Source organism: Conger conger, chromosome 18, assembly GCF_963514075.1.
Source record: "Conger conger chromosome 18, fConCon1.1, whole genome shotgun sequence".
Taxonomy (NCBI): domain Eukaryota; kingdom Metazoa; phylum Chordata; class Actinopteri; order Anguilliformes; family Congridae; genus Conger; species Conger conger.
In genome coordinates this window covers 19,971,148-19,993,729 of record NC_083777.1, presented here as the reverse complement: position 1 = coordinate 19,993,729, position 22,582 = coordinate 19,971,148, and the positions used below count along the sequence as shown (strand labels likewise).

General features: G+C 45.0%; 1 protein-coding gene across 2 annotated transcripts in view; it reads right to left on the bottom strand.

The window, feature by feature from the left end:
- mark1 (MAP/microtubule affinity-regulating kinase 1) overlaps positions 1-22,254 on the bottom strand; it is an 85,867-nt gene extending 63,613 nt beyond the window's left edge. For both annotated transcript variants that reach the window (XM_061227725.1, XM_061227726.1), the window contains exon 1: positions 21,850-22,254. In XM_061227725.1, coding sequence (XP_061083709.1) covers positions 21,850-21,900 — 51 coding nt within the window. In that variant the 5' untranslated portion in view covers positions 21,901-22,254. The remainder of the gene's footprint in view (positions 1-21,849) is intronic.
- Positions 22,255-22,582: the final 328 nt, after the last annotated feature.

Sequence of the window (22,582 nt, the reverse complement as noted above, 5' to 3'; positions counted from 1 at the left end):
ATGCTGGCTTTGGGCCAATCAGGCGAAACTGTTCCTCTGAGCAGCACTTCTAGCGAACAGAAGTCCGCATTACAAAGGTTAAGAGGAAACGACCCCAAATTTACAAGTGGCGAATCTCCACTCTGAGCATGCATAACAAGGCACACATTCGTTATACGGCAATTCTCAGAACTGAATGTTTTAAATGATGCTCATCCGTTTACCATTTGGAAGGCCAGGTTTTGCTATGTAGCAAAAAGGGCGGCCTGTAGTGTAGTGGTTAAGGTACATGACTGGGAACTGCAAGGTTGGCGGTTCGATCCCCCAGTGTAGCCACAATAATATCCGCACAGCCATTGATTGGGCCCTTGAGCAAGACCCTTAACCCTGCATTGCTCCAGGAGAGGACTGTCTCCTGCTGTCTAATCAACTGTAAGATGCTTTGGATAAAAGTGTCAGCCAAATGACATGTAATGTCATGTAACCTATGGATACAAGCACATGGTTTCTCCCTGTCATTACTTTAAATAAATAAAAAACTAGGACAACATGATTTCTGCCAACAAAAAAGAAAAAGGTTCCCCCAACTCATGTCAATGTGTCAACTAGCAGATGACACGAGAGAAGACAATTTGATAGCGCATTAGTTTAGGACACAACATGGGTCTTGATAGCTGAAAGGATAGAAATAATTACTTTATTCACACAATAAGTCGTACGCGCAGTGGTTCTACTGTCTGCCATTTTAAACGCTGCGCTCAGAAAAGATTAACGAATGCACACATTTGCTTTCTTTGAAGAAACGGTTCTTACTCCCACGTGGTTCCACGGGGTGGTCCAAGCCACACTTACATATTTTATGACTGCATCTCCCATAATGAAATGGCTTTCATTAGCACACACAGACAGAAGCAAATGCACTGAGAGACATCACATCCAGCAGAAAGGTCCAGCATTACAAACAAGGGGAACTTATCCAAGTGTGAGACTGCCATTTGCTTCCAGCAGTAAAGTATCTCTTTACTGTCTAAACCGAGGATATAGTTTTTGGCACATGTAATCATGTTGTCCCTCCTTACTTCTAGTCTTTCTTGGTTTTCAAAAAATCCTAATATTGATACTTGCAGAGCATTGAAGTGCTAGGTTCAGACAATTTCAGGAATTGTATCCCAATTTGCCATTGCTTGTCTTGGCATTTCCACATCCCCTTTTGTTTCCAACAAAAATGGAAAACCAGTGTAATGTAAGTATTCAAAAAGTGCAGTCTAGATTCTTAACAACATTCAAATCTAATCTAATTTGGATATAACTGTCTCGGGAGAGGGGGGATTAAATGCTTTAAATGCGTTAGAACTTGCTCGCAGACCCCACCCCTTGTTCTTCACCTTTTCAGAAAATGTCAGTTTGCTGCCAAACGCCTATTCCTGCACTGTCTGACAGGGCGTCAGGGGAGGAGCAATTATTAAATAATGTTGAAGTCACATTATCTCAACTTAGTGAAGCCCCATCCACCTCCCTATTTAATCTAGACTTTATGAAAATATGTATAACACAGTTTAAACAATCCCAATGTCTTAACCAATGAGGCTCCATGGCAGTGGCTGAAATACCCCACCCGTGTCTCCTCCGAGTGATTCTCACACTGGCCTGTAGTGTAGTGTAATGGGAGAAGCATGTCGTTTTGATGGGGGCAGCCTGTAGCCTAGTGGCTAAGGTACATGGCTGGGACCCAGACGGTTGTAGTAGCCATGATAAGATGAAGCCCTCTGGAAGTCTGGGTTATAGAATAGAAGTCAGCAGGTTTCTCTTTTCCATTCCAGCGGTTAGGAGGAGCAGATGCTGAAAATTCTATCGAAACTAGTCGGTCTCAGTGGTTTTTCTCCTTTCCGACTGGAAATCGTACCTGGCAACGCTCGAGAGAGGAAACCAAGAGCTCCGCAGCCAGAGGAGGCTCTGCCAGCACAGAGCACTTATTTACGTAGAAATGAGAAACGTTGGGCAAAGCAGCGGTCCAGATTTAAAGGGGTAAGGAAGCTGACCTAATTCCAGAGTCTGGAGCTTGCTGGAGAGAGCAGCCTTATCTTTGTGCTGTGTGTATGAAATGTGCATCGCGTTTTCACTGTGTGAAACCACAGCAGGGTTAAACACACCAGCGACGGTGAAGCATACAACATAGATGGATTTGTCCATTTACAGGTCTATCTACTTTTTTTGTGGCCATAGACTTACCTTACAGTGTAACCTTTTCATTATTATGGAAGGGGCATGTGTTTTCAAATACAAAATGTTATCATAGATTGTTACATTGTCCTATTCTCGTCTGAGGGCTGGATGTAGGCCTGAGGGCCAGATTTGATCATTTCTGCACTACAGTATTTGTGTTTATTTTATAATACACAATACATGCGCAGACACACTACACAGCCACATCTCGTTATGAGACACAGTACATATATCAAGCAGACTTTCATCACTGCAAAAAAAGAAAACTGATCATGTCTTCCCTCGGAAAAGAAGTTGAATAACATATTTATCGAACACAATGTATGTCATAGGTCACATAATGAACACAAACATACTCACATGTACACACACCCACCAAGTACAGCACTCATTAAAAGGCATGTGGCGTTACTTTCACACATAAACGGTAATGGAAGACTGGACAGCAGACTGCTCAATGTAGGCAATCGTATTGCATCGAGTTCACCCCATTGTAACCGTACCCGAAGATCCCCAATACTAAACAGGGCTGTAATCCGGCTCTGTGAAGTGATGTCACACGTCGAGACATTCCGAACAGGAAGTGATGCGGCAGAATATGGTGACGGCTAGCGGCAGGCCACGGTGAGTCACGCGCAGGTCAGGACGGGGGGAGCCGAAGGAAAGCCGGGCTCAAAGCGGAGAGTCGTGCGGGGAGATGTCCGGGAGGCACTGGGCTGGGTGGGAGGACTGGCAGGGGAGAGATTCCAGATAAAGGGGACGGACTCAGGATACAACTCAGAGCCCCGCTGAGCTTCCTGGAGCAGTGCGGTAGGAATGGCTCCAAGCTAATTTTACTCTGCGCTAACGATGACTCACTGAGAAGAAAGATCTGCACTGACTCACGATTCCAGGTAACCAACCGAATCATGTCAATGAAGGACCTGCCATTTTAAGTCCCGCACTATTCTCAGGCTCTGTCACATCTGCTGATGAGAAAGAACACAAGTCCCGATTATTCTTTATTCTTGTTAATTAGAAAGCATTTCAGGACTGAGCCAAGTAATAGATTGGTGACTCAACTGCTGAATATTCAAATAATAGAACAATCTTTCTGAAACCTAGTAAAATATATTCTGGCAGACCAGAGCAACTGGGATGTACGCTACTTCATATACTTAGATAGAAAGGTAGAAGGGCTCGTATAAGAGGTTAAAGAGGGTGACACACGAGGCAAAACAGGATAAGATTTATGACCCTGACATTTCTCACTGCCAGTTGGATTACTTCATGTCCTGTATATACACAACTACACGCAACCTCTGACTTCACCAAGTGTGTACTCTGACTTTTTGTTTTTGTCTTTTCTGTACTCTACTCCTCTTGTCTGGAGCCTGCAAGGAGGAGTAGGTTTTTTGGGATTTTTGGGATAATTTAATTTGTTCCAATACACCAGGCAAGCTTAGTCAAATACAGAAAATATTCATACAGTATAACTATACACAACCTCTGTCTTAACTGAGTGTGTGTACAAATACTTTCAGATGTACTATGTACACCACTCTATATAACCTCTGTTTTCACTGTGTGGACAAAATCATAGAATTTAAATATTACATAAATGCAATATTACAGAATACATTCTGGTGGAAATTTGTTGGTATTCTGATACTGAAATTCAGACATACTGATCTAGCATCCCAGACAGGCAGGGACTCTGGACCAAAGTCAGCACTCCCAGGCCAGATCTGACCCGAGTCTGGCCCCAAATCAGCAGGGCCAGATCTGACCCGAGTCTGGCCCCAAATCAGCAGGGCCAGATCTGGGCTATCTGGGATGGAACTGGAGTTTGGTAAAATGCGTAATTAAGTCAACCTCTGCGCTTTTTCAGGGGTCGACTGCAATTTAAACAGAAAGGTCAGATATGTGGAGAGATTTCCTGGCTGTGTGATTATGCAGAGCTGAATTAAAATGCAGATGAGTGATTTCCTCTGTCAATGTTTGTGAAGGATAATGAACAGAGGGAGAAGAGCATGACATCCCATCTTTCTGCTTGCTAACCGAGGGCTGGTCCCAAATCTCTCAGCCCATCAGCAAACCTAAAAACAGGGCTCCTCGACAGGTGCACATAGGATCCAAACACTATGTATGCCTTATAAAACAATATATCAACACAGAAACAACAGAGGTATAGTACATATGCATAGCTCCTATTACAGTCTGAATAAGAGGATGTGAAACCTACACATATGTAGGCCTGGTCGTTATCGCACTTTTGAACGCACAGAGATAACACCATATTTGTTCTTAAATGGCCAAAGGGTCACAGGTAAGTCTGTGGTGGGCCACATTTGAACAGCAAAACCTCAAACTTTATTTAAATGCAAAAATACCGCCACGGGCAGGCTAGTTGTGTAAGAATGTGTTGGGATGTAATGCACATTCAAATAAGGTTTCACTTTCGAACGGCGTACTGTACTTTTCAGATTTCAAATAAAAGATAAACACGCACTTAAAGTTATCGCGGCTTCATGCTTAAATGACAACTGATAAAAATCTGCTTGGAGATACCATCTGGGAGAACACTTGTGAGTGTCTTTTCAGTTAAAACCGACCGCGTTTATGCAACTCAAGGACACGCGCATTGGACATCGCCGTTGGGGTTTAACATGGATTTACCAATCAGGACATGGAACATCGGACAGCATCCTGGCACGGTGACGGGGGATTAGGAGGGAGCCTGGGTGGAGGAGAGGCTCGGCCCTGTCTCTGCTGACTCAGGGTCCAGAAATGTGCAGCCGTGCGACGTCACACACCTCGGCTGTGCCTGCCAGTTATCCCCCTGTGATTAATCACTGCTCCATCTCCGGTCAATTCCGGCGCGGAACGGCCTCCGGCGAGCGGTACGTTAAATGGGCACAGATTGCGACACGGTTGGCACAGGCTACGTATCGGCGATGAGGGCGAGTGGGGTTTGGACACGTTGTGCGGTTCTTTGCGGTCTTCGGACCGTCGCAACCCGGGTGCTCTCCCGACGAGATGTTGTGTAGCGGTTGCGCCCTGATCACCACGTTTTAACATCGGTCACCAGGATCACAGATTACTATGTGGTTCTGGCAATATTCCCAAAAACGATAAAGAGTACAAATATACATTATGCAAATGAGGTCCTTCACATTGACTGATCCACAAAAGAGTTTATCGTGGTTCCCTATTTATTCAGGGACCTTAACCATTCTAAATTAAGTGTTCTATGTTCAAAAGGAAATTCTCAGAAGGTAGCTCAATCCAAATTTCACAATCAATTTCGTTGAACAGCACAAGCAACGGTCAACGGCTCAGAAATGAATAAATAAAGGGCGGCATTCAGCATCATTTGTTGAGCCGTGGTTTGACCTGTAACGCGTGACCGTGGTAGGAGAGGGCCTCTGGGTAACTGTAAATAAAGTGGCAGGGGAAGTGCTCCCCTGTGTTGACTTACTGTCCGGCCTGGTCATCCACCTCATTACACAGCCTGACAGGAGGCCTAACCTGCAGCTGGGGCGGGAGTAAAAATTAACCACGGACGCGTGTCGCCCGCTTCTGCTCCGGCCGTTACCTGCTGGCTTCATTTACAGCCGCTGTTCTGGACCCTATTTTTAAATTACGGCACACTTTCCTTTCCCCTCCACGGCTATTTCTGCTTTGTCTTTTTCTTTCTTTTTTTCCCTCAAGGAAGGTCCTTAAGCTGTGTAATAAACAGTCTGTTCAAGTCTCCTGTGGTGACTCAGGCAAGAAAAAACACCATTCGTATGTGTGAATTGCGGGAATTAAAGAACAGTCGATATCCACGTTACGTACAGTACTCCGCCTCAGAACCACAATTAAGCTGTGGCTCTGGCCGCGTGCGCACCGTGAAACCAGCATTCGAAAAACAAGCGATGATGTCATCTCTGGGTTTACACAAACGTTCCCCCCTGCGGCAACACCACGCTGTTGATTGCGACACTGTGTAGAGAACCGTGTCGAAGCAATCCTCATGTCTTCAAATGACCCCTAGGCAAAACAGAGACATAATTCATGTACGAATGTAGTGCCCTGGAAAGTAGCCTAACAAACCATCGTTTGATACAGGTTCTTTGATGAGGTCTGGCTGTCTGGCTTAGGACCATGGCTTGCAGAGTCATGTGACATGCAATGTGTACAGTGCGTATTTACAATCTGTGTACAATCTGAAACGGAATTAGAGATCAAACGGAGACATCAACGGAGTATGTTCAAAAAAACTATTTGTCCTGAATATCTGATTGCCCTATTCTCCGATGCCATCTGTCCGGCAACCTACGAAGCCACTCCCCCAAACCCCAGCCCCACCAATCTGAATGGAGGGATGGAGCCATTTTGTTTCTTTTGTCATCCCACTGGGTGCAAAACACTTCACTCCTGTGGTTAGACCGAAACAAAAGTTTTTCATTAGCATTAAATAGTCATCCCTGTATGAAAATTTGGTCATGCCAGAACCTGCTTCTAAACTTAGAAACAACTGAAAACCAAGGGAAAGAATGAATCACTTTTCAATGAGTCCAAGTGAACAGAAAATGATGCCTCAACCCCATTCCACATATCTTTCAAACAGTGACGTTATTCCTCCATGTGTGTACCTATAGTAACCAGAAAGTACCTAGTATATTACCCATATATTTCCTATATATTACACATATCTTACCTATATTACCCATATATCACCCACAATACCTACAGTATATATTATCCATATTACCCAAGAATACCTATATTCCCAGATATTAGCCAGATAGTACACATTTATTACCTATATCACCAAAATGTTTCACCTTTTACCCAGCTATTACCCAGATATTAGCTACATTATTTTTATATTCTTATCAATATATCCAAACCTGATACTGCTATGTTAAAAGAAATCAGTACCAGCCCAAAAATAAAAGCCTGACTTCGAAGTTAATCTTTAGACTGCATCTGTTTACATGTAGAGTCTGTGTAAACATGTCATCACTATGCACGTTTCCTAAAGCACATTTTCATGCTTTAAACCACAGTCCCAACAGCCCAATGCCTGCCACTGTACAGCAGGCAGGTCTTTCATAACATTTCTAAATAAGTCAAATATCCTTCACCGCACATAAAAACTGTCTGGGCCAATCAAAAACATATGTGGAAACTGCAGAAATATCTAAAAACCCCAGAAAGTGGACTGTGTAAAGCTGCAGTGAACTCAGTGGCATCAGTTGGAATGGGCAAGCATCCTTACCACACCTGGAGCCTGTTCTTACCCAGGTCACGACTGCCTCTTTACTCCTACATGGATAGGCCTTCTACCGCCAAAGTTTTTAAAAAGTCCAAACATTTTATGTAAAACAGGTTATCTAGGACCGGACCGAGTTCTTCATTCAAAAATGTATTTAGACTAGGACTAGGCTTAGCCTATCTGTGGAATTGGCCCTGAATGTTTAAAAGATCAATGGTCCACACACATTTATTCATCAAAGCACAGAAGGAGGGAGAAGGCCCTAAACAATCAACTAGCATGTGACGAGCCCACATGAAAATCCCACCCCCTGTGAAGCGAATGATGGATTTCCTGTCAGGCTGGGGTCAAGCGCCAGAATGAAACTGCAAAGGGGTTAATAATAATGGAATAATCAGGGAATGTGAGAGGAGGAACAGGAATGTTCTCTCTCTCCATCCATGTCTTCACTCAGCGGCCATTCTCAACGCGACTGTGAGGATAATGGGGAGCATTCCCGCTGTGGTGGAGCTCACAGCTCCCGGATCTCATCACTGAGAGCTGGAAATGGGGTGAGGAGGCAGTGGAGATGATGCTTAGGGACCTGAACACACAGCCCAGCCCATGTGGGGCAAAGCCAGCATAGCCAGTGGAACAAGGAGTTTAACCTGAACTGTGTCAGTAAATATCCGGATGTATGAATTATTTGCACGTTAAAAAAAATGTTGGTGAGACGTGTGGGACAGCCCCGAGGGCGGCCATATACCCGCGTATGAACTCCCACCCGTAGGATAATAATAATGGCGGTAGCAGGTCTATTCATGTATATGAGGAGGAAAGAGGCAGTAGTGATATGGGTAAGAACAGGCTCCAGGCGTGGTAAGGATGCTTGCCCATTACAACTGATGCCACTGAGTTCATTGTAGCTTTACTTAGTGCATATTTATGCATTGGTTTTCCACCCTTTGTAAAGGGGCAGTCCACTTTCTGGGGCTTTCAGATATTACTGCAGTTATATCTAATGAACATATACATCAGGATTTTGGGCTGGTACTTATTTCCTTGAAGACAGCAGTCTCAGGTTAGGTAAGAATTCCCAACCATGATTCCTACCTTGCACTGTAAAAAACAAATAATAAGTCCATCTGAAGTAATTTAGTCTCATATTGACACTTTTTTGATAAGACAAAAATATCAACAATAAGGCAAAACAGCGTCAAGTTTATTTCAAGATTTGCCAATGGGGTAAGAACATTTCACTTGTCAAGCTAACAGAAACTTAAAACAAGATATTTTCTACTTGAGAGTAAAAAAAAAAGATTTTAAGTCTCATCACAAGACTAAATCATGCAGTGAGTGCGATGAACTCTCTCTCATACCCGCTCTGCTTTCTCCCTGTCTGAATAAAGCAGAAAATGTGAAAGGATGGCGAACGGTTCTCCTCTGCTTTAAAAAAGAGAAATGCAAATGGAGGCACGGATAGGGGAAAGGACCCTTACGCACTCCAGCAGAGTGCCGTTAACATCAAGAGTGGGCATCTCATGTTTATCCCTGAATGTTTGTGCAATGCTCAACATCCACTTTGCGCGTTAGCACGATAGCGTAGGAATTGCATCGACAACACCATCCCTTCTTCCCTGTTGAATTCACCTCTCTGTTTAAATTCAATCTGCTGCCTGACGCTTAAAGCCATTCTGGCTTCTGCCCGTCAAGCAAGCGTTGACCTTCACCGCGAACCGGCGTTTTTTCCCCCCCGCTAAATGAAATGTTTAAATGGAGTTTAAAGACGAGCAAGCCCGCGTCTGTTGCCGAGGTTAGATCCGGGTTAAACAGGGTGAGCGTCAACTCGACACTGCGCAGGGAAATCTCATCCTTCAGTCTGGAGTGGCGCTCTCCCGCTTCACAGCGAGATGGTCTGGCGGTTGAAAGGCGCTGGTTCTGAAGTACAGCAGAACAGATGCGCGCTGACGTAGCGAGGTGTTGACAAGCTCTGCTTTCTGTTGCGTAACAGGGCAGCTGACTGCACCCAGCGGCTGGGAGAGCCAGCGCCGTCAGGAGGAAGATTTAAAGAGCTCAGAAGCATTAAAGATGCGCGGGGGTAGGGTTAAATCAGGAACAGAAATTTAGCCAGAAAAACATGTAATGTTCGGATTAAACTCATCCCTGAGAAAACCGCCCCTTCCAGGAACTACCCTTAGTAGTGACATGTTTGCAGTGTCAGGTTAGCCAGACTTGAAAGAGTCACCGATTCACCTCGTATATCTTTTCACCAGTTTTTTTTCCCTCTTTCTCTTCTTCTTTTATCTGTTCTGCCAATGTTCAGCCGTCCTGTTTATCCACGACAAACCCCCCACCCCACCCCAGTAGGTGTTGGCAGGCCCGGGCCAAGTACTTAAAAAAACTGGTACATTAAAACCCTTCAGGAAACAGCAAATATCACAACAGATTACTAACAGTTAAAAAGGACTCATCAATTTTCACCATGATTCAAAACAAAATTCTTCATTCTGTTTTAATTAACGCATTGTCTTGGAAAGTCCCAAAGTTCCACAGCCGTGTTTTCAGATTGTAAATCTAAAGAGCCAAGTGTTTGGGACATGTGTCTGGTGCAGGTCTGGGTGCCACGGCCTGGTTTAAAGACTGGTACTGTGTGTCCTCCCATGTCCAGGGCTAACCACCACCACAGCTGCCGCCGTCAGTCCCAGTCCTGACCCTGCACGCCACACCCAAAAGAACAAAACGCCACTCGGGTTACCGCCGCCCAAACACTCGTATTACGCCGCGGTAACACAAAACCACAGCGTGCTTCAGGTCCCCCGAACAGCACCCGCTGCCGGGCTACAGTATAAATGACTCCAGCTGACAAGCCGTTACCCCGCTTGTCCTTTCTGTGGCCTGAGGGAGCACCTTTCACTGTACATATATACTGTACACAGTGCTGGTATGTGGTATACTGTTCACACTGTTCTTATGTGGTATATACTGTTCACACTGTTGGTATGTGGTATGCTGTTCACACTGCTGGTATGTGGTATGCTGTTCACACTGCTGGTATGTGGTATGCTGTTCACACTGCTAGTATGTGGTATACTGTTCACACTGTTGGTATGTGGTATACTGTTCACACTGTTGGTATGTGGTATACTGTTCACACAGTTGGTATGCGGTATACTGTTGACACTGCTGGTATGTGGTATACTGTTCACACAGCTAGTATGTGGTCTACTGTTCACACTGTTGGTATGTGGTCTACTGTTCACACTGTTGGTATGTGGTATACTGTTGACACTGTTGGTATGTGGTATACTGTTCACACTGCTGGTATGTGGTATACTGTTCACACTGCTAGTATGTGGTATACTGTTCACACTGTTGGTATGTGGTATACTGTTCACACTGCTAGTATGTGGTATACTGCACACACTGTTGGTATGTGGTATACTGTTCACACTGTTGGTATGTGGTATACTGTTCACACTGCTAGTATGTGGTATACTGTTCCCACTGTTGGTATGTGGTATACTGTTCACACTGCTGGTATGCGGTATACTGTACACAACTGTTGGTATGTGGTATACTGTTCACACTGTTGGTATGTGGCATACTGTTCACACTGCTGGTATGCGGTATACTGTACACAACTGTTGGTATGTGGTATACTGTTCACACTGTTGGTATGTGGTATACTGTTCACACTGTCGGTATGTGGTATATACTGTACACACTGCTGGTATGCGGTATACTGTACACACTGCTGGCATGTGGTATACTGTTCACACTGTTGGTATGTGGTATACTGTTCACACTGTTGGTATGTGGTATACTGTTCACACTGTTGGTATGTGGTATACTGTTCACACTGCTGGTATGTGGTATACTGTTCACACTGTTGGAATGTGGTATACTGTTCACACTGTTGGTATGCGGTATACTGTTCACACTGTTGGTATGTGGTATACTGTACACACTACTGGTATGTGGTATACTGTTCACACTGTCGGTATGCGGCAGAAGGTCAAATATTCCCTGTCACGTCAATAAGAGCAGAAGCATTTTGTGAGTTGGGAGTGAGAAGATGGATTTCAGTCAAACATTTTTTCCCAAAAAGCCCCATTCAGACACTAAAAACATCTACAGAATGTTTGTTAAGCCAATAAATAACGTAACAGGAGAGAGCGAAGCGCCAACGGCCCACAATGCAACTGAAGAACGGCAGAGAGGAGTCATGTGATCCCGGGGCTCAGATTTGAGGCGCGTATCCGATGACCAGCAGGGATCCGAAGCAGCTTATGAAACAGGCTGAGGCCCAAACGGGTAATTAACCCCGGGCCTGCGTGGAGCTGGGCTTCTCCCTCCTCCCCACAAACTATGACACGTCACAACACCGCCAGAAGGCCAGAAATCTCTGTGAAATGATGTTTCATTCACAATTACCAGTTATTTAATCTACAAAATAATCAATGTAACATTTTCACAGTCAAGTATGCAGTTACCTTACATAATATCACAAAAGAATGAAGGCAGTTTTAACGTCACACACATGCCATAGGCATCTATGCCTATGATGGAAGTGTTGTTATTATTATGATATTGTTGAAACAGCAAACAAAATTAATTTGACATTTGAACTTCTGTTTCTGCTGTTCTAGAAACTTCCTCAACTGGGGTCTTGAGGTTATCATCAGTCCTCTGGTCTTCTCCACATCTCCCCATGAGGTCAGTCATCCAACCTCTGTATCAAACAGCAACCCATGCTCAGGTCAGTGCCCTCAAATTTAATTGAAAAAAAGGTATATGTTTTTCCACTCTTAAAGATAAGCGACTGGATTAAATCCGTTGGCCGTTTCTGACCTTGCGCTTGTGTGATTATACATAGTCCTGTTCTCTGGAACTCTTCCAGAGCGGTGAGATCCTCCCTCATCATCGCAGCCAGGGGAAGCGGACGTGCTGTTCTGATCTATAACGCGCCGTTTACGAGACCGCACTGCGCCACCCGCGTGGGAGCCATGGAAACGCATGTTCCGCGGCACGTTAGCGCTGTAGCGGGTCAGGACCCCGCGTGACCACCATGACTCAGCCCTGGGAAGGACTCTTCTTCATCAGCAGCCCCGGAGTCAAATATGAAATCGTTTTGGATTCAAATACTTCTCTACGCTTCACTGAGCTTGTCTGGTGCATTGGAACCTATAAATTACTCTCAGAAAGTGCAAACCATGCCTCCTGGTCCTCGTGGTTGGCTCAATTGCACCATGCAAGCTCAGTCGGGCACAGAAAAGTATGTGAATCCAAAACACATATGTATTTGTCCCAGGTCTGCCCGTGAGCAGGGCATTTCAGTGAATATGCTTCACAAGCTTGTTTTGAATGATATAACTCACATGGGATCGGGTTTGTAATGAACCCCCTTGGTCAGGTTTTACTAAGCAGATGAACTGTAATGTAATGTGCTGTAAGCGTTCTCTGGACAGGTCTCTGGTGCGGTTGGACAGTTGGGCAGTGCTCGTAACCTGCTCTCCGTCAGCAGGAGGTGTTATGCGACGTGTGACACCCTCCCGCTGAGAGTGCAGGTGGCAGACGGAAAGGGGGCGTGGTTTTCCATGCGGCAGAGCCGTGTGCGAGCCCTGCTGCCGACACGCACGCCCTGGCAACCCGCCGCGGCAACCAACACCGAGCTCCCTGGAGACCAGGAGACTGGCGAGAGAGGGAGGAGAGGAGAGGAGAGGAGCGCCGCACTCCGGTAATAAGAGACCAAAAGAAAGGTGCCATCTGTGCCTGTAAGGAGGTCAGTAGATCAAGTTCCTGTCACAGCACCTGGGCCTGTTTTCAGAAAGAGTCTGAAAGTAGAAATCCTGATCTGGGACCAGTTATTGCGTTACCTCATACTGGGTAAGGGTAGGATAGGTATAGGGGAAAGCCTGTTCCTAGATCAGTGTTCCGACTCTGAATGACTATGTGCATGTTCCCTGGACTACATATCCCATGATGCATCATACCAGGAAGTCAATTCAGGAAATCAGATACATTTCACCTCAGTGGGCATTCAGCCACATTCGTTCATGACTTTTATCATGACACACGACAGTCAAATAATCAGTTTTGCTTTAATAAATCATTGCTCTGAGAGACGTGTATGATAATGCATTTGTGGATGCTGTCTGTCTGAATCATTAGGTGTTCACCCAGCAGAGGATCACATTACCTGGTTACCAAGAAACTGCACAGCAGTACTGCGTCGCAGTGAGCTTATACAACACTTTCCCTGAGAGATCAAATGTACATCCGTACCCCTCTAATGTGCATCCCCAAGACCTTATCCTACAGGACAAGTAATAATCTGCTCTGTGAAAGGCAGTAAAGTGTGGCAGATAAGGCCTTTGACTGTTCATAGAGCTGAAATAAGATTGGCACAGATAATTCCACGCGTCGCTGGAGCTGGTGCGAGAAGCATGAAGGCTTCCTGTGTTTGTACTAGCCTCAGGACAACCTTGTTTCACATCAATTGTGAAGGCATTAGCACAACAACTCTTTTTGGGCGGGCGGTGCTATGCTACATTAGCCTGTGGTGAGGTGTGTGGGGCAGTCCGTAGGGTGGCCGACTCTTGAGCCATACGCGAGGCCCCCTTAATGGGTGGGGGTTCACTGTGGGGTCCCTTCACTATCGGTCAGCGTCTGCTTTCTCACTGTCTGAAAAGCAAATGGGAATGGATGGCAGGCTGGTCCATTCTCCTTTAACCCTTTGAAGAGCAGGTTTGTTGGAATGTTCTTTTATTTCAACATTTTAAGTCAGTGTTCTAGAACTCCATTGCTGTCATTTACCAGGAGTGATTGTTACATCAGCATTAGAATGTCCTTCAAGAACATTCTAAACACATATTTCCGATCTCACACCTTAAAGGGTTAGGAAGAAATGACACCTGCGTTTCCTCTCTCTTAAAAAGATGAACTATCAACGTGCCCCTAACAGGTAGTGTCCTTGCTGCACGCACGTGGGCCTGTCCATAGCTGGAGTGACGCGGAGCGCATTTTCACCTGAAATATCATCACACCGCATTCTCAGATGCTAGATTTGGCACAAGGCAGATCCAAAAACAGAACGGAACTCCAAGGAGCAGCTCCCATTTTGGAAGGGGCTTTGCAGGTGAGAGAAGAGACTCCTGGTAGTCAGTGGATGACTGGAATAAGACTTATTCCTTAGTATTGTCCTAGATAAGGATTAGACAAATGAGCCTAAAATGCATCCAGCTCCAGAATAACTTCGGAACAACCAGATGGGGCCGAGCCAAACCATACCCCCGGCGAAAAAAACCTTTACCAAACGAGGCATTTTTAAAATGGACCGCATTCACAGCTGTTTTATGGAATAACAGCCATCTGCTTTTCATTCACAGCTTCCTCTCCTCTCCAGCCCTGGTGGTTAGAGAAGGAGCTGGGGAGACGTGGCTCGGCTGGGCTAATACACGCGCTGACTGCATGGGAGGGGTGTTATCGTAAACAAGGATCTGGCTATCTGAAGCTGTCCCTCTCAGCTGCTTCATCCAAGCAGCAATAATGTTTCCTGCATGTCTCTGAATGAGTGTGTGTGTGTGTGTGTGCCTGCATATTACTGCATAATGGCTATGCGTCTGTGCATGCGGGCGATGGGGGTGTGTGTATTAATGTACTCTGGAATATGTCCATGTGCGTGTGAGTGTATCTTGTTGTATGATGATGTGAGTGTATGTGTGCGTGCTGGTCTGTGAGAGTTGAGCGTATCTTACTGTATAATAGTGCTGTGTGTGTGTGTGTTGATGTATGCTGGGAGACATCCAGGTGAGTTTATCTTACTATATAATAGTGCTGTGTGTGTGTGTGTGTGTGTGTGCGCTGATGTATGTTGGGAGATATCCGTGTGCGTGTGAGTGTATCTGACTGTATAATGGGGATATAAGAACACAGTGCAGCTTCCTTTGAGAGGATTAACAGTTTCTGACTGAAGGGAGGAGAAATCCGTCATGGCTTGATACGGGCGAGCCGGAATGGTGGCGTAAATCACCCAGTTTCCGCCCTCCGCACACGCTTGGCGGCGACCTCTTTCCCCGTCGTGCACCGTAAATCCCGCACATTTCTTAATCTCCGTCATTTGCTGATATACACAGAGACAGGTACACACAGGGGTCAGCTCCTTTCTCTGCTGTAGCAAGAGAAGATCCTTTTCCTGGCTCTAAAAAAATCTCATTATCCGCAATGAAAGCGCATCTTTCACCCAGCCCAGAAGCAAATAAGCTCTCGTGCGAAGAGGATTTATGCATACAGGTCCTGATCTAAGACCAGTTTTTTTTTAGGATACCGTTGGGATAGGGGCAGGAGATCACGTGACCTTGGATCAGCTCTCCGGCCATGAATATGGGCTCCAGCCCGACCAGTGCAGTGCCGCAATATGATTGGACGCTTTGGCCTGTCACTCATTCAGTACTTGGGAGACAGGCCAAAGGGGGAGAACAATTTGCTCCACTTAACTCACACAGAGTTCATTACCCAGTGACCCAGAGACATGAATCAGTGACAAGTGACAAGACTGTCTCAGCTGAGAAGTGTACCCACCCCCGCAATGCTAAAAACCAGCGGCGTGTTTCTACACCACAACTGCCACCAAGGAGGCCCGTGAACACTTTCTCTGAGGCATGGACAGCAGCCGAAGACGGTCTTAAACGGTTAAAACCACGGGCCGGACGCTATTGAAATCAGGGATCCGTCGTACAGCCAGTGCTGGAGGACTGTTTTTCAGCACTCCGCTGCAGTCGTTCAGCTCAAACACCTGGTTTCCAAGGCTTCACTGGCTGCTGATTGAAGGGAAACCACAAACGCCCGCAGTCACCGCTCGTCATAAAACTGCGGTTAGAAACGGTTAAAGCCACGGGTGTTGTTTTTAGATTAAATAAACCAGCTCCCAAAGTTTAACACCCACCTACGGTCCTCCCTCATTAAAGGTGCATCAGAAAAGCCTCTGGTCCCACTGTGGGAGTCTTCTGTTCACCTCTGCTTAAAAAAAAAGGTGCTAACGAGGCCTTAGCAGCTAGTGCCGAACCGGCTTTCCCAGGCTGGTATGAAAATGACAGGAAGGTGAGAGTCAGTGAGGGGGCAGGCAGCGTTACTGTGCTGGCATGGTCCTGCCACACCAGACATCAGGGGCTGCATCGCCAACGAGCGATGTGTCCGTCCAGCTGAGGGCCAGAGGGCCTGTGGGCCATCACGCTTTCGCACGGTAAGCAGAAACTGTTTCGATCTTTAAATCAAGACTTCAAAGATTAAAAACGTCTTTGTCCATTAGGGCACTAACGGAAATTATTTTAAAAAAAATAAGTAAAAAATTTTTGTTGAAATTAGAAAAAAATTAAAAATACCCTTTTGGTCTAAAATTCCCAAATGCCCCCATACCAGCTGTTAATCTATATGACCTGGATAGGTGATGGCTAGAACACGTGCGATTTAGTAACACACAACACGCTCAGTTTGCCTTCTTATTTTGCACAGTAGTAAGAAACAGTGTAGCAAACTGCTAACTACACATCTTATCTCTCCTGTAAAACGTTGGGAGCTGCTTCACTGTAGCCTACTGTGGTATCAATTACACAATGTGAGATGTAACCTAATTAGCCAGCTAGCTTTTTGGCTAACGTAAAAAATTTAATTGCTGCTATTGCACACATACCACATATTGAAATAAGCAGGTGGACCACCAGGTGTGCTCATATTCCTTCATACATTTGTCTGTTGTCATACAAATATTACATGTTAATTTCCCTTGACAATTTCCTGCCTCTTACACAGAAGCCAAGTGAATACTTTGTGCCTTGAACTCAAATTGTAAAAGAAAATTTCTATTTCTCAGCATTGCTGCTCTACCAGTAAACTCTATTTGTGTGCGGTTTACAATATGATCCGATATCGATTATTTCTCTATTTATGTTCCTGCACCATTCCCAGTGCAACTGATCCATTAAGGAATCACAAGTTCATGGCAGCGCAGAGCTTCTGTCAGAGACCTGAAGAAGCAAAGAATGCTTTGAACAGGCATATGTTCAGAAGGAGAAATGAAGATCCCCCCCCCCCCCCCCCCCCAAAAAAAAGACATCAAACCTTTAGCGAGATTCATTAAACTGTGTGTCTCTCTGTCTCGGGGCTCTGCAGTACTGCATGGGAGTGCCAACAACCTATTAAAAAACACTGACACACGTCAGGGGCGCGTCGCGCTTCCACTGACGATCCCACATTCCTTCATAAGTGCAGGAAGGAAAACAGCGCCCGAGGACACAACCTTGTGGAAAGGTGAACTCTCCCTTTTTCAACGCCTCAGATGCGCTTCTCTCTCAACTCTAACAGTGGAAGCCATGAAACTAGTCTTCTCAGCTGTGGTTGTCTCAGTTCTAACAGTGGAAGCCATAAAGTCAGTCTTCTCAGCTGTGCTCCTCTCTCAGTTCTAACAGTGGAAGCCATGAAACGAGTCTTCTCAGCTGTGTTCCTCTCTCAGTTCTAACAGTGGAAGCCATGAAACCAGTCTTCTCAGCTGTGCTCCTCTCTCAGTTCTAACAGTGGAAGCCATGAAACCAGTCTTCTCAGCTGTGCTCCTCTCTCAGTTCTAACAGTGGAAGCCATGAAACCAGTCTTCTCAGCTGTGCTCCTCTCTCAGTTCTAACAGTGGAAGCCATGAAGTCAGTCTTCTCAGCTGTGGTTGTCTCTGTTCTAACAGTGGAAGCCATGAAACCAGTCTCCTCAGCTGTGCCCCTCTCTCAGTTCAAACAGTGGAAGCCATGAAGTCAGTCTTCTCAGCTGTGGTTGTCTCTGTTCTAACAGTGGAAGCCATGAAACCAGTCTTCTCAGCTGCCCGCGGCCTTCGCTATCGATGGGCCGAGCTCAAATTGGGTTCCTCCCTTAGCCTGTGTTGGTTTCCCCCCTGCAATCCAGAGACACGCAGGTTTGGCCACTTGGGGAGGGCATGAACAGGGCGTTGCTGTGTGCTTAGTCAGCATACCCTGTTTGAATAAAGGTTTCATTTAAAAACAATTTTGTTGAGGGCATACCATTGCCTTTATTCTCCTCTTAAAACTGGCTTATTACTTGTCTACCGTTCACTTACAATTCAGAACTGCAGCAGCTTAATTAGAAAAAAAGCTAAAATAAGCAGTATGCAAATCTCCAATACATGGTATTGACAGATCAACCCACCATATTACCTTGATTAGCTCGAATTAAGAAACAAAACAAATTAGGTAACAGGGATGCGAATAACAATTAAGTCTCATTAACACTGTGTCGGGGTTGGCTTTTTTTAATGCACCACTTTTGTAATTTGCTTCCAGTCTTCCACAGTGCTTACTACACACTGTGGACTCACGCTGTTTTCCTATTTCTCTCATAATAATTTTGTTATTGAATATGTTTTCTTGTCGTGCCCTGGTGTAATTCCAACTCAAATTTCTCATTATTTCAACAAGGCACTGAACATGAATTTTCCAATCAAGCTGACAGCAGTATTCGTTTTTTTTGCCTCGCACAAGGAGAGAGGATTTAAACCACAATTTTTATCGTTTTCTTTTTTTGTGGTGTGAAAGTGGTTTTCCAGTTCAGTTTTGTTGATGTATTGGCAGTGTAGAAGGCAGAGCTGGGGTCAAGTCTAAGTTCATTCAATTCGGGAAATTAACTGAAATTCAATTCTGGAACTAAAAACACACAAAATGTCCTGTGGTGATGTTTCAATTATTGAATCAAGTTTTAGTTGATTTCCTTCATTTACGACACTGAAATTGCCATGGTAGCTACTACAAATCAACAGACGTCTCTGCACTGACACTGGCATGCAGATCACAGTGAAATCTGAAATATTGGTCAGTAGTGAGATGGTAATCTGACACTGTGACATAGTCGTCCTCCAGCCTGAAAGATCACTAGGACCCACATGTCAGAATTAGCTGACTTGCACATCCTCGGTTTAAATGACCTTGAATTTCATTAATTGGAGGGAGAACCTGAACCATGTCACACAGTGCTGGGCAGTGCTGACTTGCATTGAGTTTCCTCCTGGTTGAGGTGTACAGAGGTAAATACAGGCTTTGCCACACTGCACAATTAACAATAACATAAGAACAGCTTTGGTTCAATGTGACAGTGTTGATGGCAGCAGTTATGTTACATTTATCATATTGCCTCTGGGTTGGCATACTTAAACTACATTAGTACGTTAATGATGCTGCATGTACACGGTCCCTGGTCTATAAACGTTGTCTGTATCACTATTGCTCATAGAACAAATGTGCATGTTTTTCCTGTTTAGTATACCATTATGAATGAATGGCATGTAAAACTGCTGGTCTCAATGTCAACCGTGCAGAAAAAAAGTTGAGTGTTACAGATGGCTATGGCACTGGTGCTTCCCATGGGAAGCACTTCCGATTGAAACAAATCCAGCAACAACAACAAAACAGAATACAGTGAATTTCAATACAATAATTCACCTGCGGCATGGACAGGGAAACTGAAAGAGGCGTCTGCCTTTGCGCCATCCTTTGAGCCCGAACGGGACTTCAGAAGCCCAAAACTTCAGAAGGCAGTGAGGACATTTCAATTCGGTGTCAGGGGTACTCATCCCTTGATGCTGGGAACAAGCAGCCTCGCGGGGGAGATAAAAGGATGAGCTGAAATGCTACGAAGCTGCCAGAGGTAGCTAACCCGCTAGTGTGGCACAAGCGCATACGTACACAGCAAACAATACAATGCGCATCGCAGCGTCGATGCCAGCCTAGTACTGCGTATTTCGCTGGTTACTCCAAATCCTGGGGGCTGCACAAAAGCGATGTTACTCTGCAAGCTGTTCGGATGCGCAGCTGGACCGTCGTGACAACGATCACATGAGCGACAACTGCACCACGACAATAGACTGCATATAATCCATAGAGAACTGTTACTGTTGGAGGAAGTGACAGTCGAAAAGGAGGAAGATAATGTTCGGTTTTCCTTTCCCCATCCAAACGAGACCGTTGCTTTGGAATGCTCGGTTGTAAAATTGACTCACTTGAGAGGGTACCGATAGGACCTACTGAAAACAAGTTATACCCCCAATACCAAAATGTGTGCGAATTTATTAATGACTCACTTTGAACGGTACCAACAAGCCCTTTTGTCCAAAAAGAGCTTCCAGTAGCCTTTTCTGATTCACCCGTTCTACAAGCAGGAAAAGCTTTGTCATCTTAAATGGACGCTTTTCATCATCAGCGTATTACTATCTGTAGCCGAGCATCGCGTCATATTTTCGAAATACGCATTGAAAGGCTAAACGCAGTTGTTCACGAAAATTAACGGAGCTTAAGTACAAATTTGTCAGTGCATTGCAATATTCACAATCCTAATATTCACAAAATGAATGAACAGAGTTGCGTAGCAAATGTTGTTCCTACACCTGAGAATCCGTTAAATCTCTGGTCAGGGGGGATTAACCGCGATTTCGCAGCAACCGGTTTAAAAATGCAGGCAATGTAATTAATTGCGTAGCAATTGTGCATGGAAAGTAATCTCCATTCCATGACAATCAATGTAGCCAGCTAATTCACATTCAAACTGCGGGCCGAAATGCTTCATTTCAGATATGTCAACTGGAAAATCAAGGACAATGCCGACGACTGGCAGGCCGGATTCCTTCACAAAACTACACGCAACGTCCAGCAAAAGTCAGGGCATTCAGTCTCCGACTGTTGGATTTCAAAATGAAAAATTGATTCTATGGTTACAAATCATATCACTTTGTCATACGGACAAAACATGGAACGTTAAATCGTAAAGTGCATAGCTACATTCTACATACATCCTACTATCACCAAAACGTTAGCATTCCCGACTTCATAGAAACCAGTGTTTTTCCTTGCAAAAAGTAGGACAGTGACGGACGCACAATGAGTAATAAAAAAGCAGTTATATCACAGATGTTAAATAAAGGTGGTGGTGCACTTTGTCAGAATGATCCGCAAAAAATAATTACCAAATGATAGCTAGTTAACGTTAACGTTCACAGTAGGACGTTGTAGCCAAAAGAACTCGAACGCATAATCGGTGCAAATTATAGCTAGCTAACGCTACTCTACCCAATTCTAACAACTTAGCTAGCTCGTTGGCATCGATGTTATGATTGCATTTCCCATATTTTTAAACATTTCCAGTGAGATCAATAATAAATGATGGACTGGCAAATGCATTAATACCGTTTAACGTTACATCCCTACCCGCGAATCTTTACTGCCTGCTAGCTTGCAGGCTAATTCTGAAAGTATGCCCATTCGCAGCGTTATTTTGCAACGTAGACGTCTACCCTTCCATCACCCGAGGCAACACATTTCCAGCACAGAAAATTGAAAAGTGTTTGCCTCCGATTTAAAAAATAACGAAATTACAGTACTTACATTTTCGGTATCGCGCTCGTTCACAGTGGGCAATGGCGTTCTGGTCGACATTTTGTGTTTTTAGGCCTCTTCGCAAAGCAACAAGCTTGGCAGCGGTAGAGCGGGGGCAGTGAGAACGGAGGTGAATATTCAGCCTTCTACTCCTCCGACGGCATTTTCACACCGACCGTCAGAACGCTATTATATTCCACTACAGCATAATGATCTTCGAGTCCACTTTGAGCCAGGTAAAGGTGTATAACCGGCGTAAGGATGTGCCTCTCGGGTAGCAGTAGACCAGTCGAGCCCAGCGGAGAGAGAGGGAATGGGAGTTTGTATGAATCGGAGTCCCCAGCCTTGATGCACTCCCATAGACAAACGAACGAGAGACAGGGGGAGTCACATCCACCGGCAGGAGCTTGTCTCCTGCCCTCCACAGGACGATAAATGTGGTTCCAGATTCATTTATGGAAATACAAGGGCACTGCCTCCCCACTAACCACGCATGCTTTACTTATTTATTGCATTATTTCACATAGCCTATCTGCAGTTGGTAGGCGTGAATAATCTGCAAGCCTGCTGTGGTTTTTGTAACTGAAACCCGTTGGCGGATCTGAGAAATGAAAGAACTCTGTTTTATGGTCATATTAATATTGACCTTTTGTAATGTGGATTTCGGAACATGTCTAATCATAGTTTGTATAGGCAAGTTGCAATTACACAATTAGGCAATTGCTTGGATAATATTTTGGTT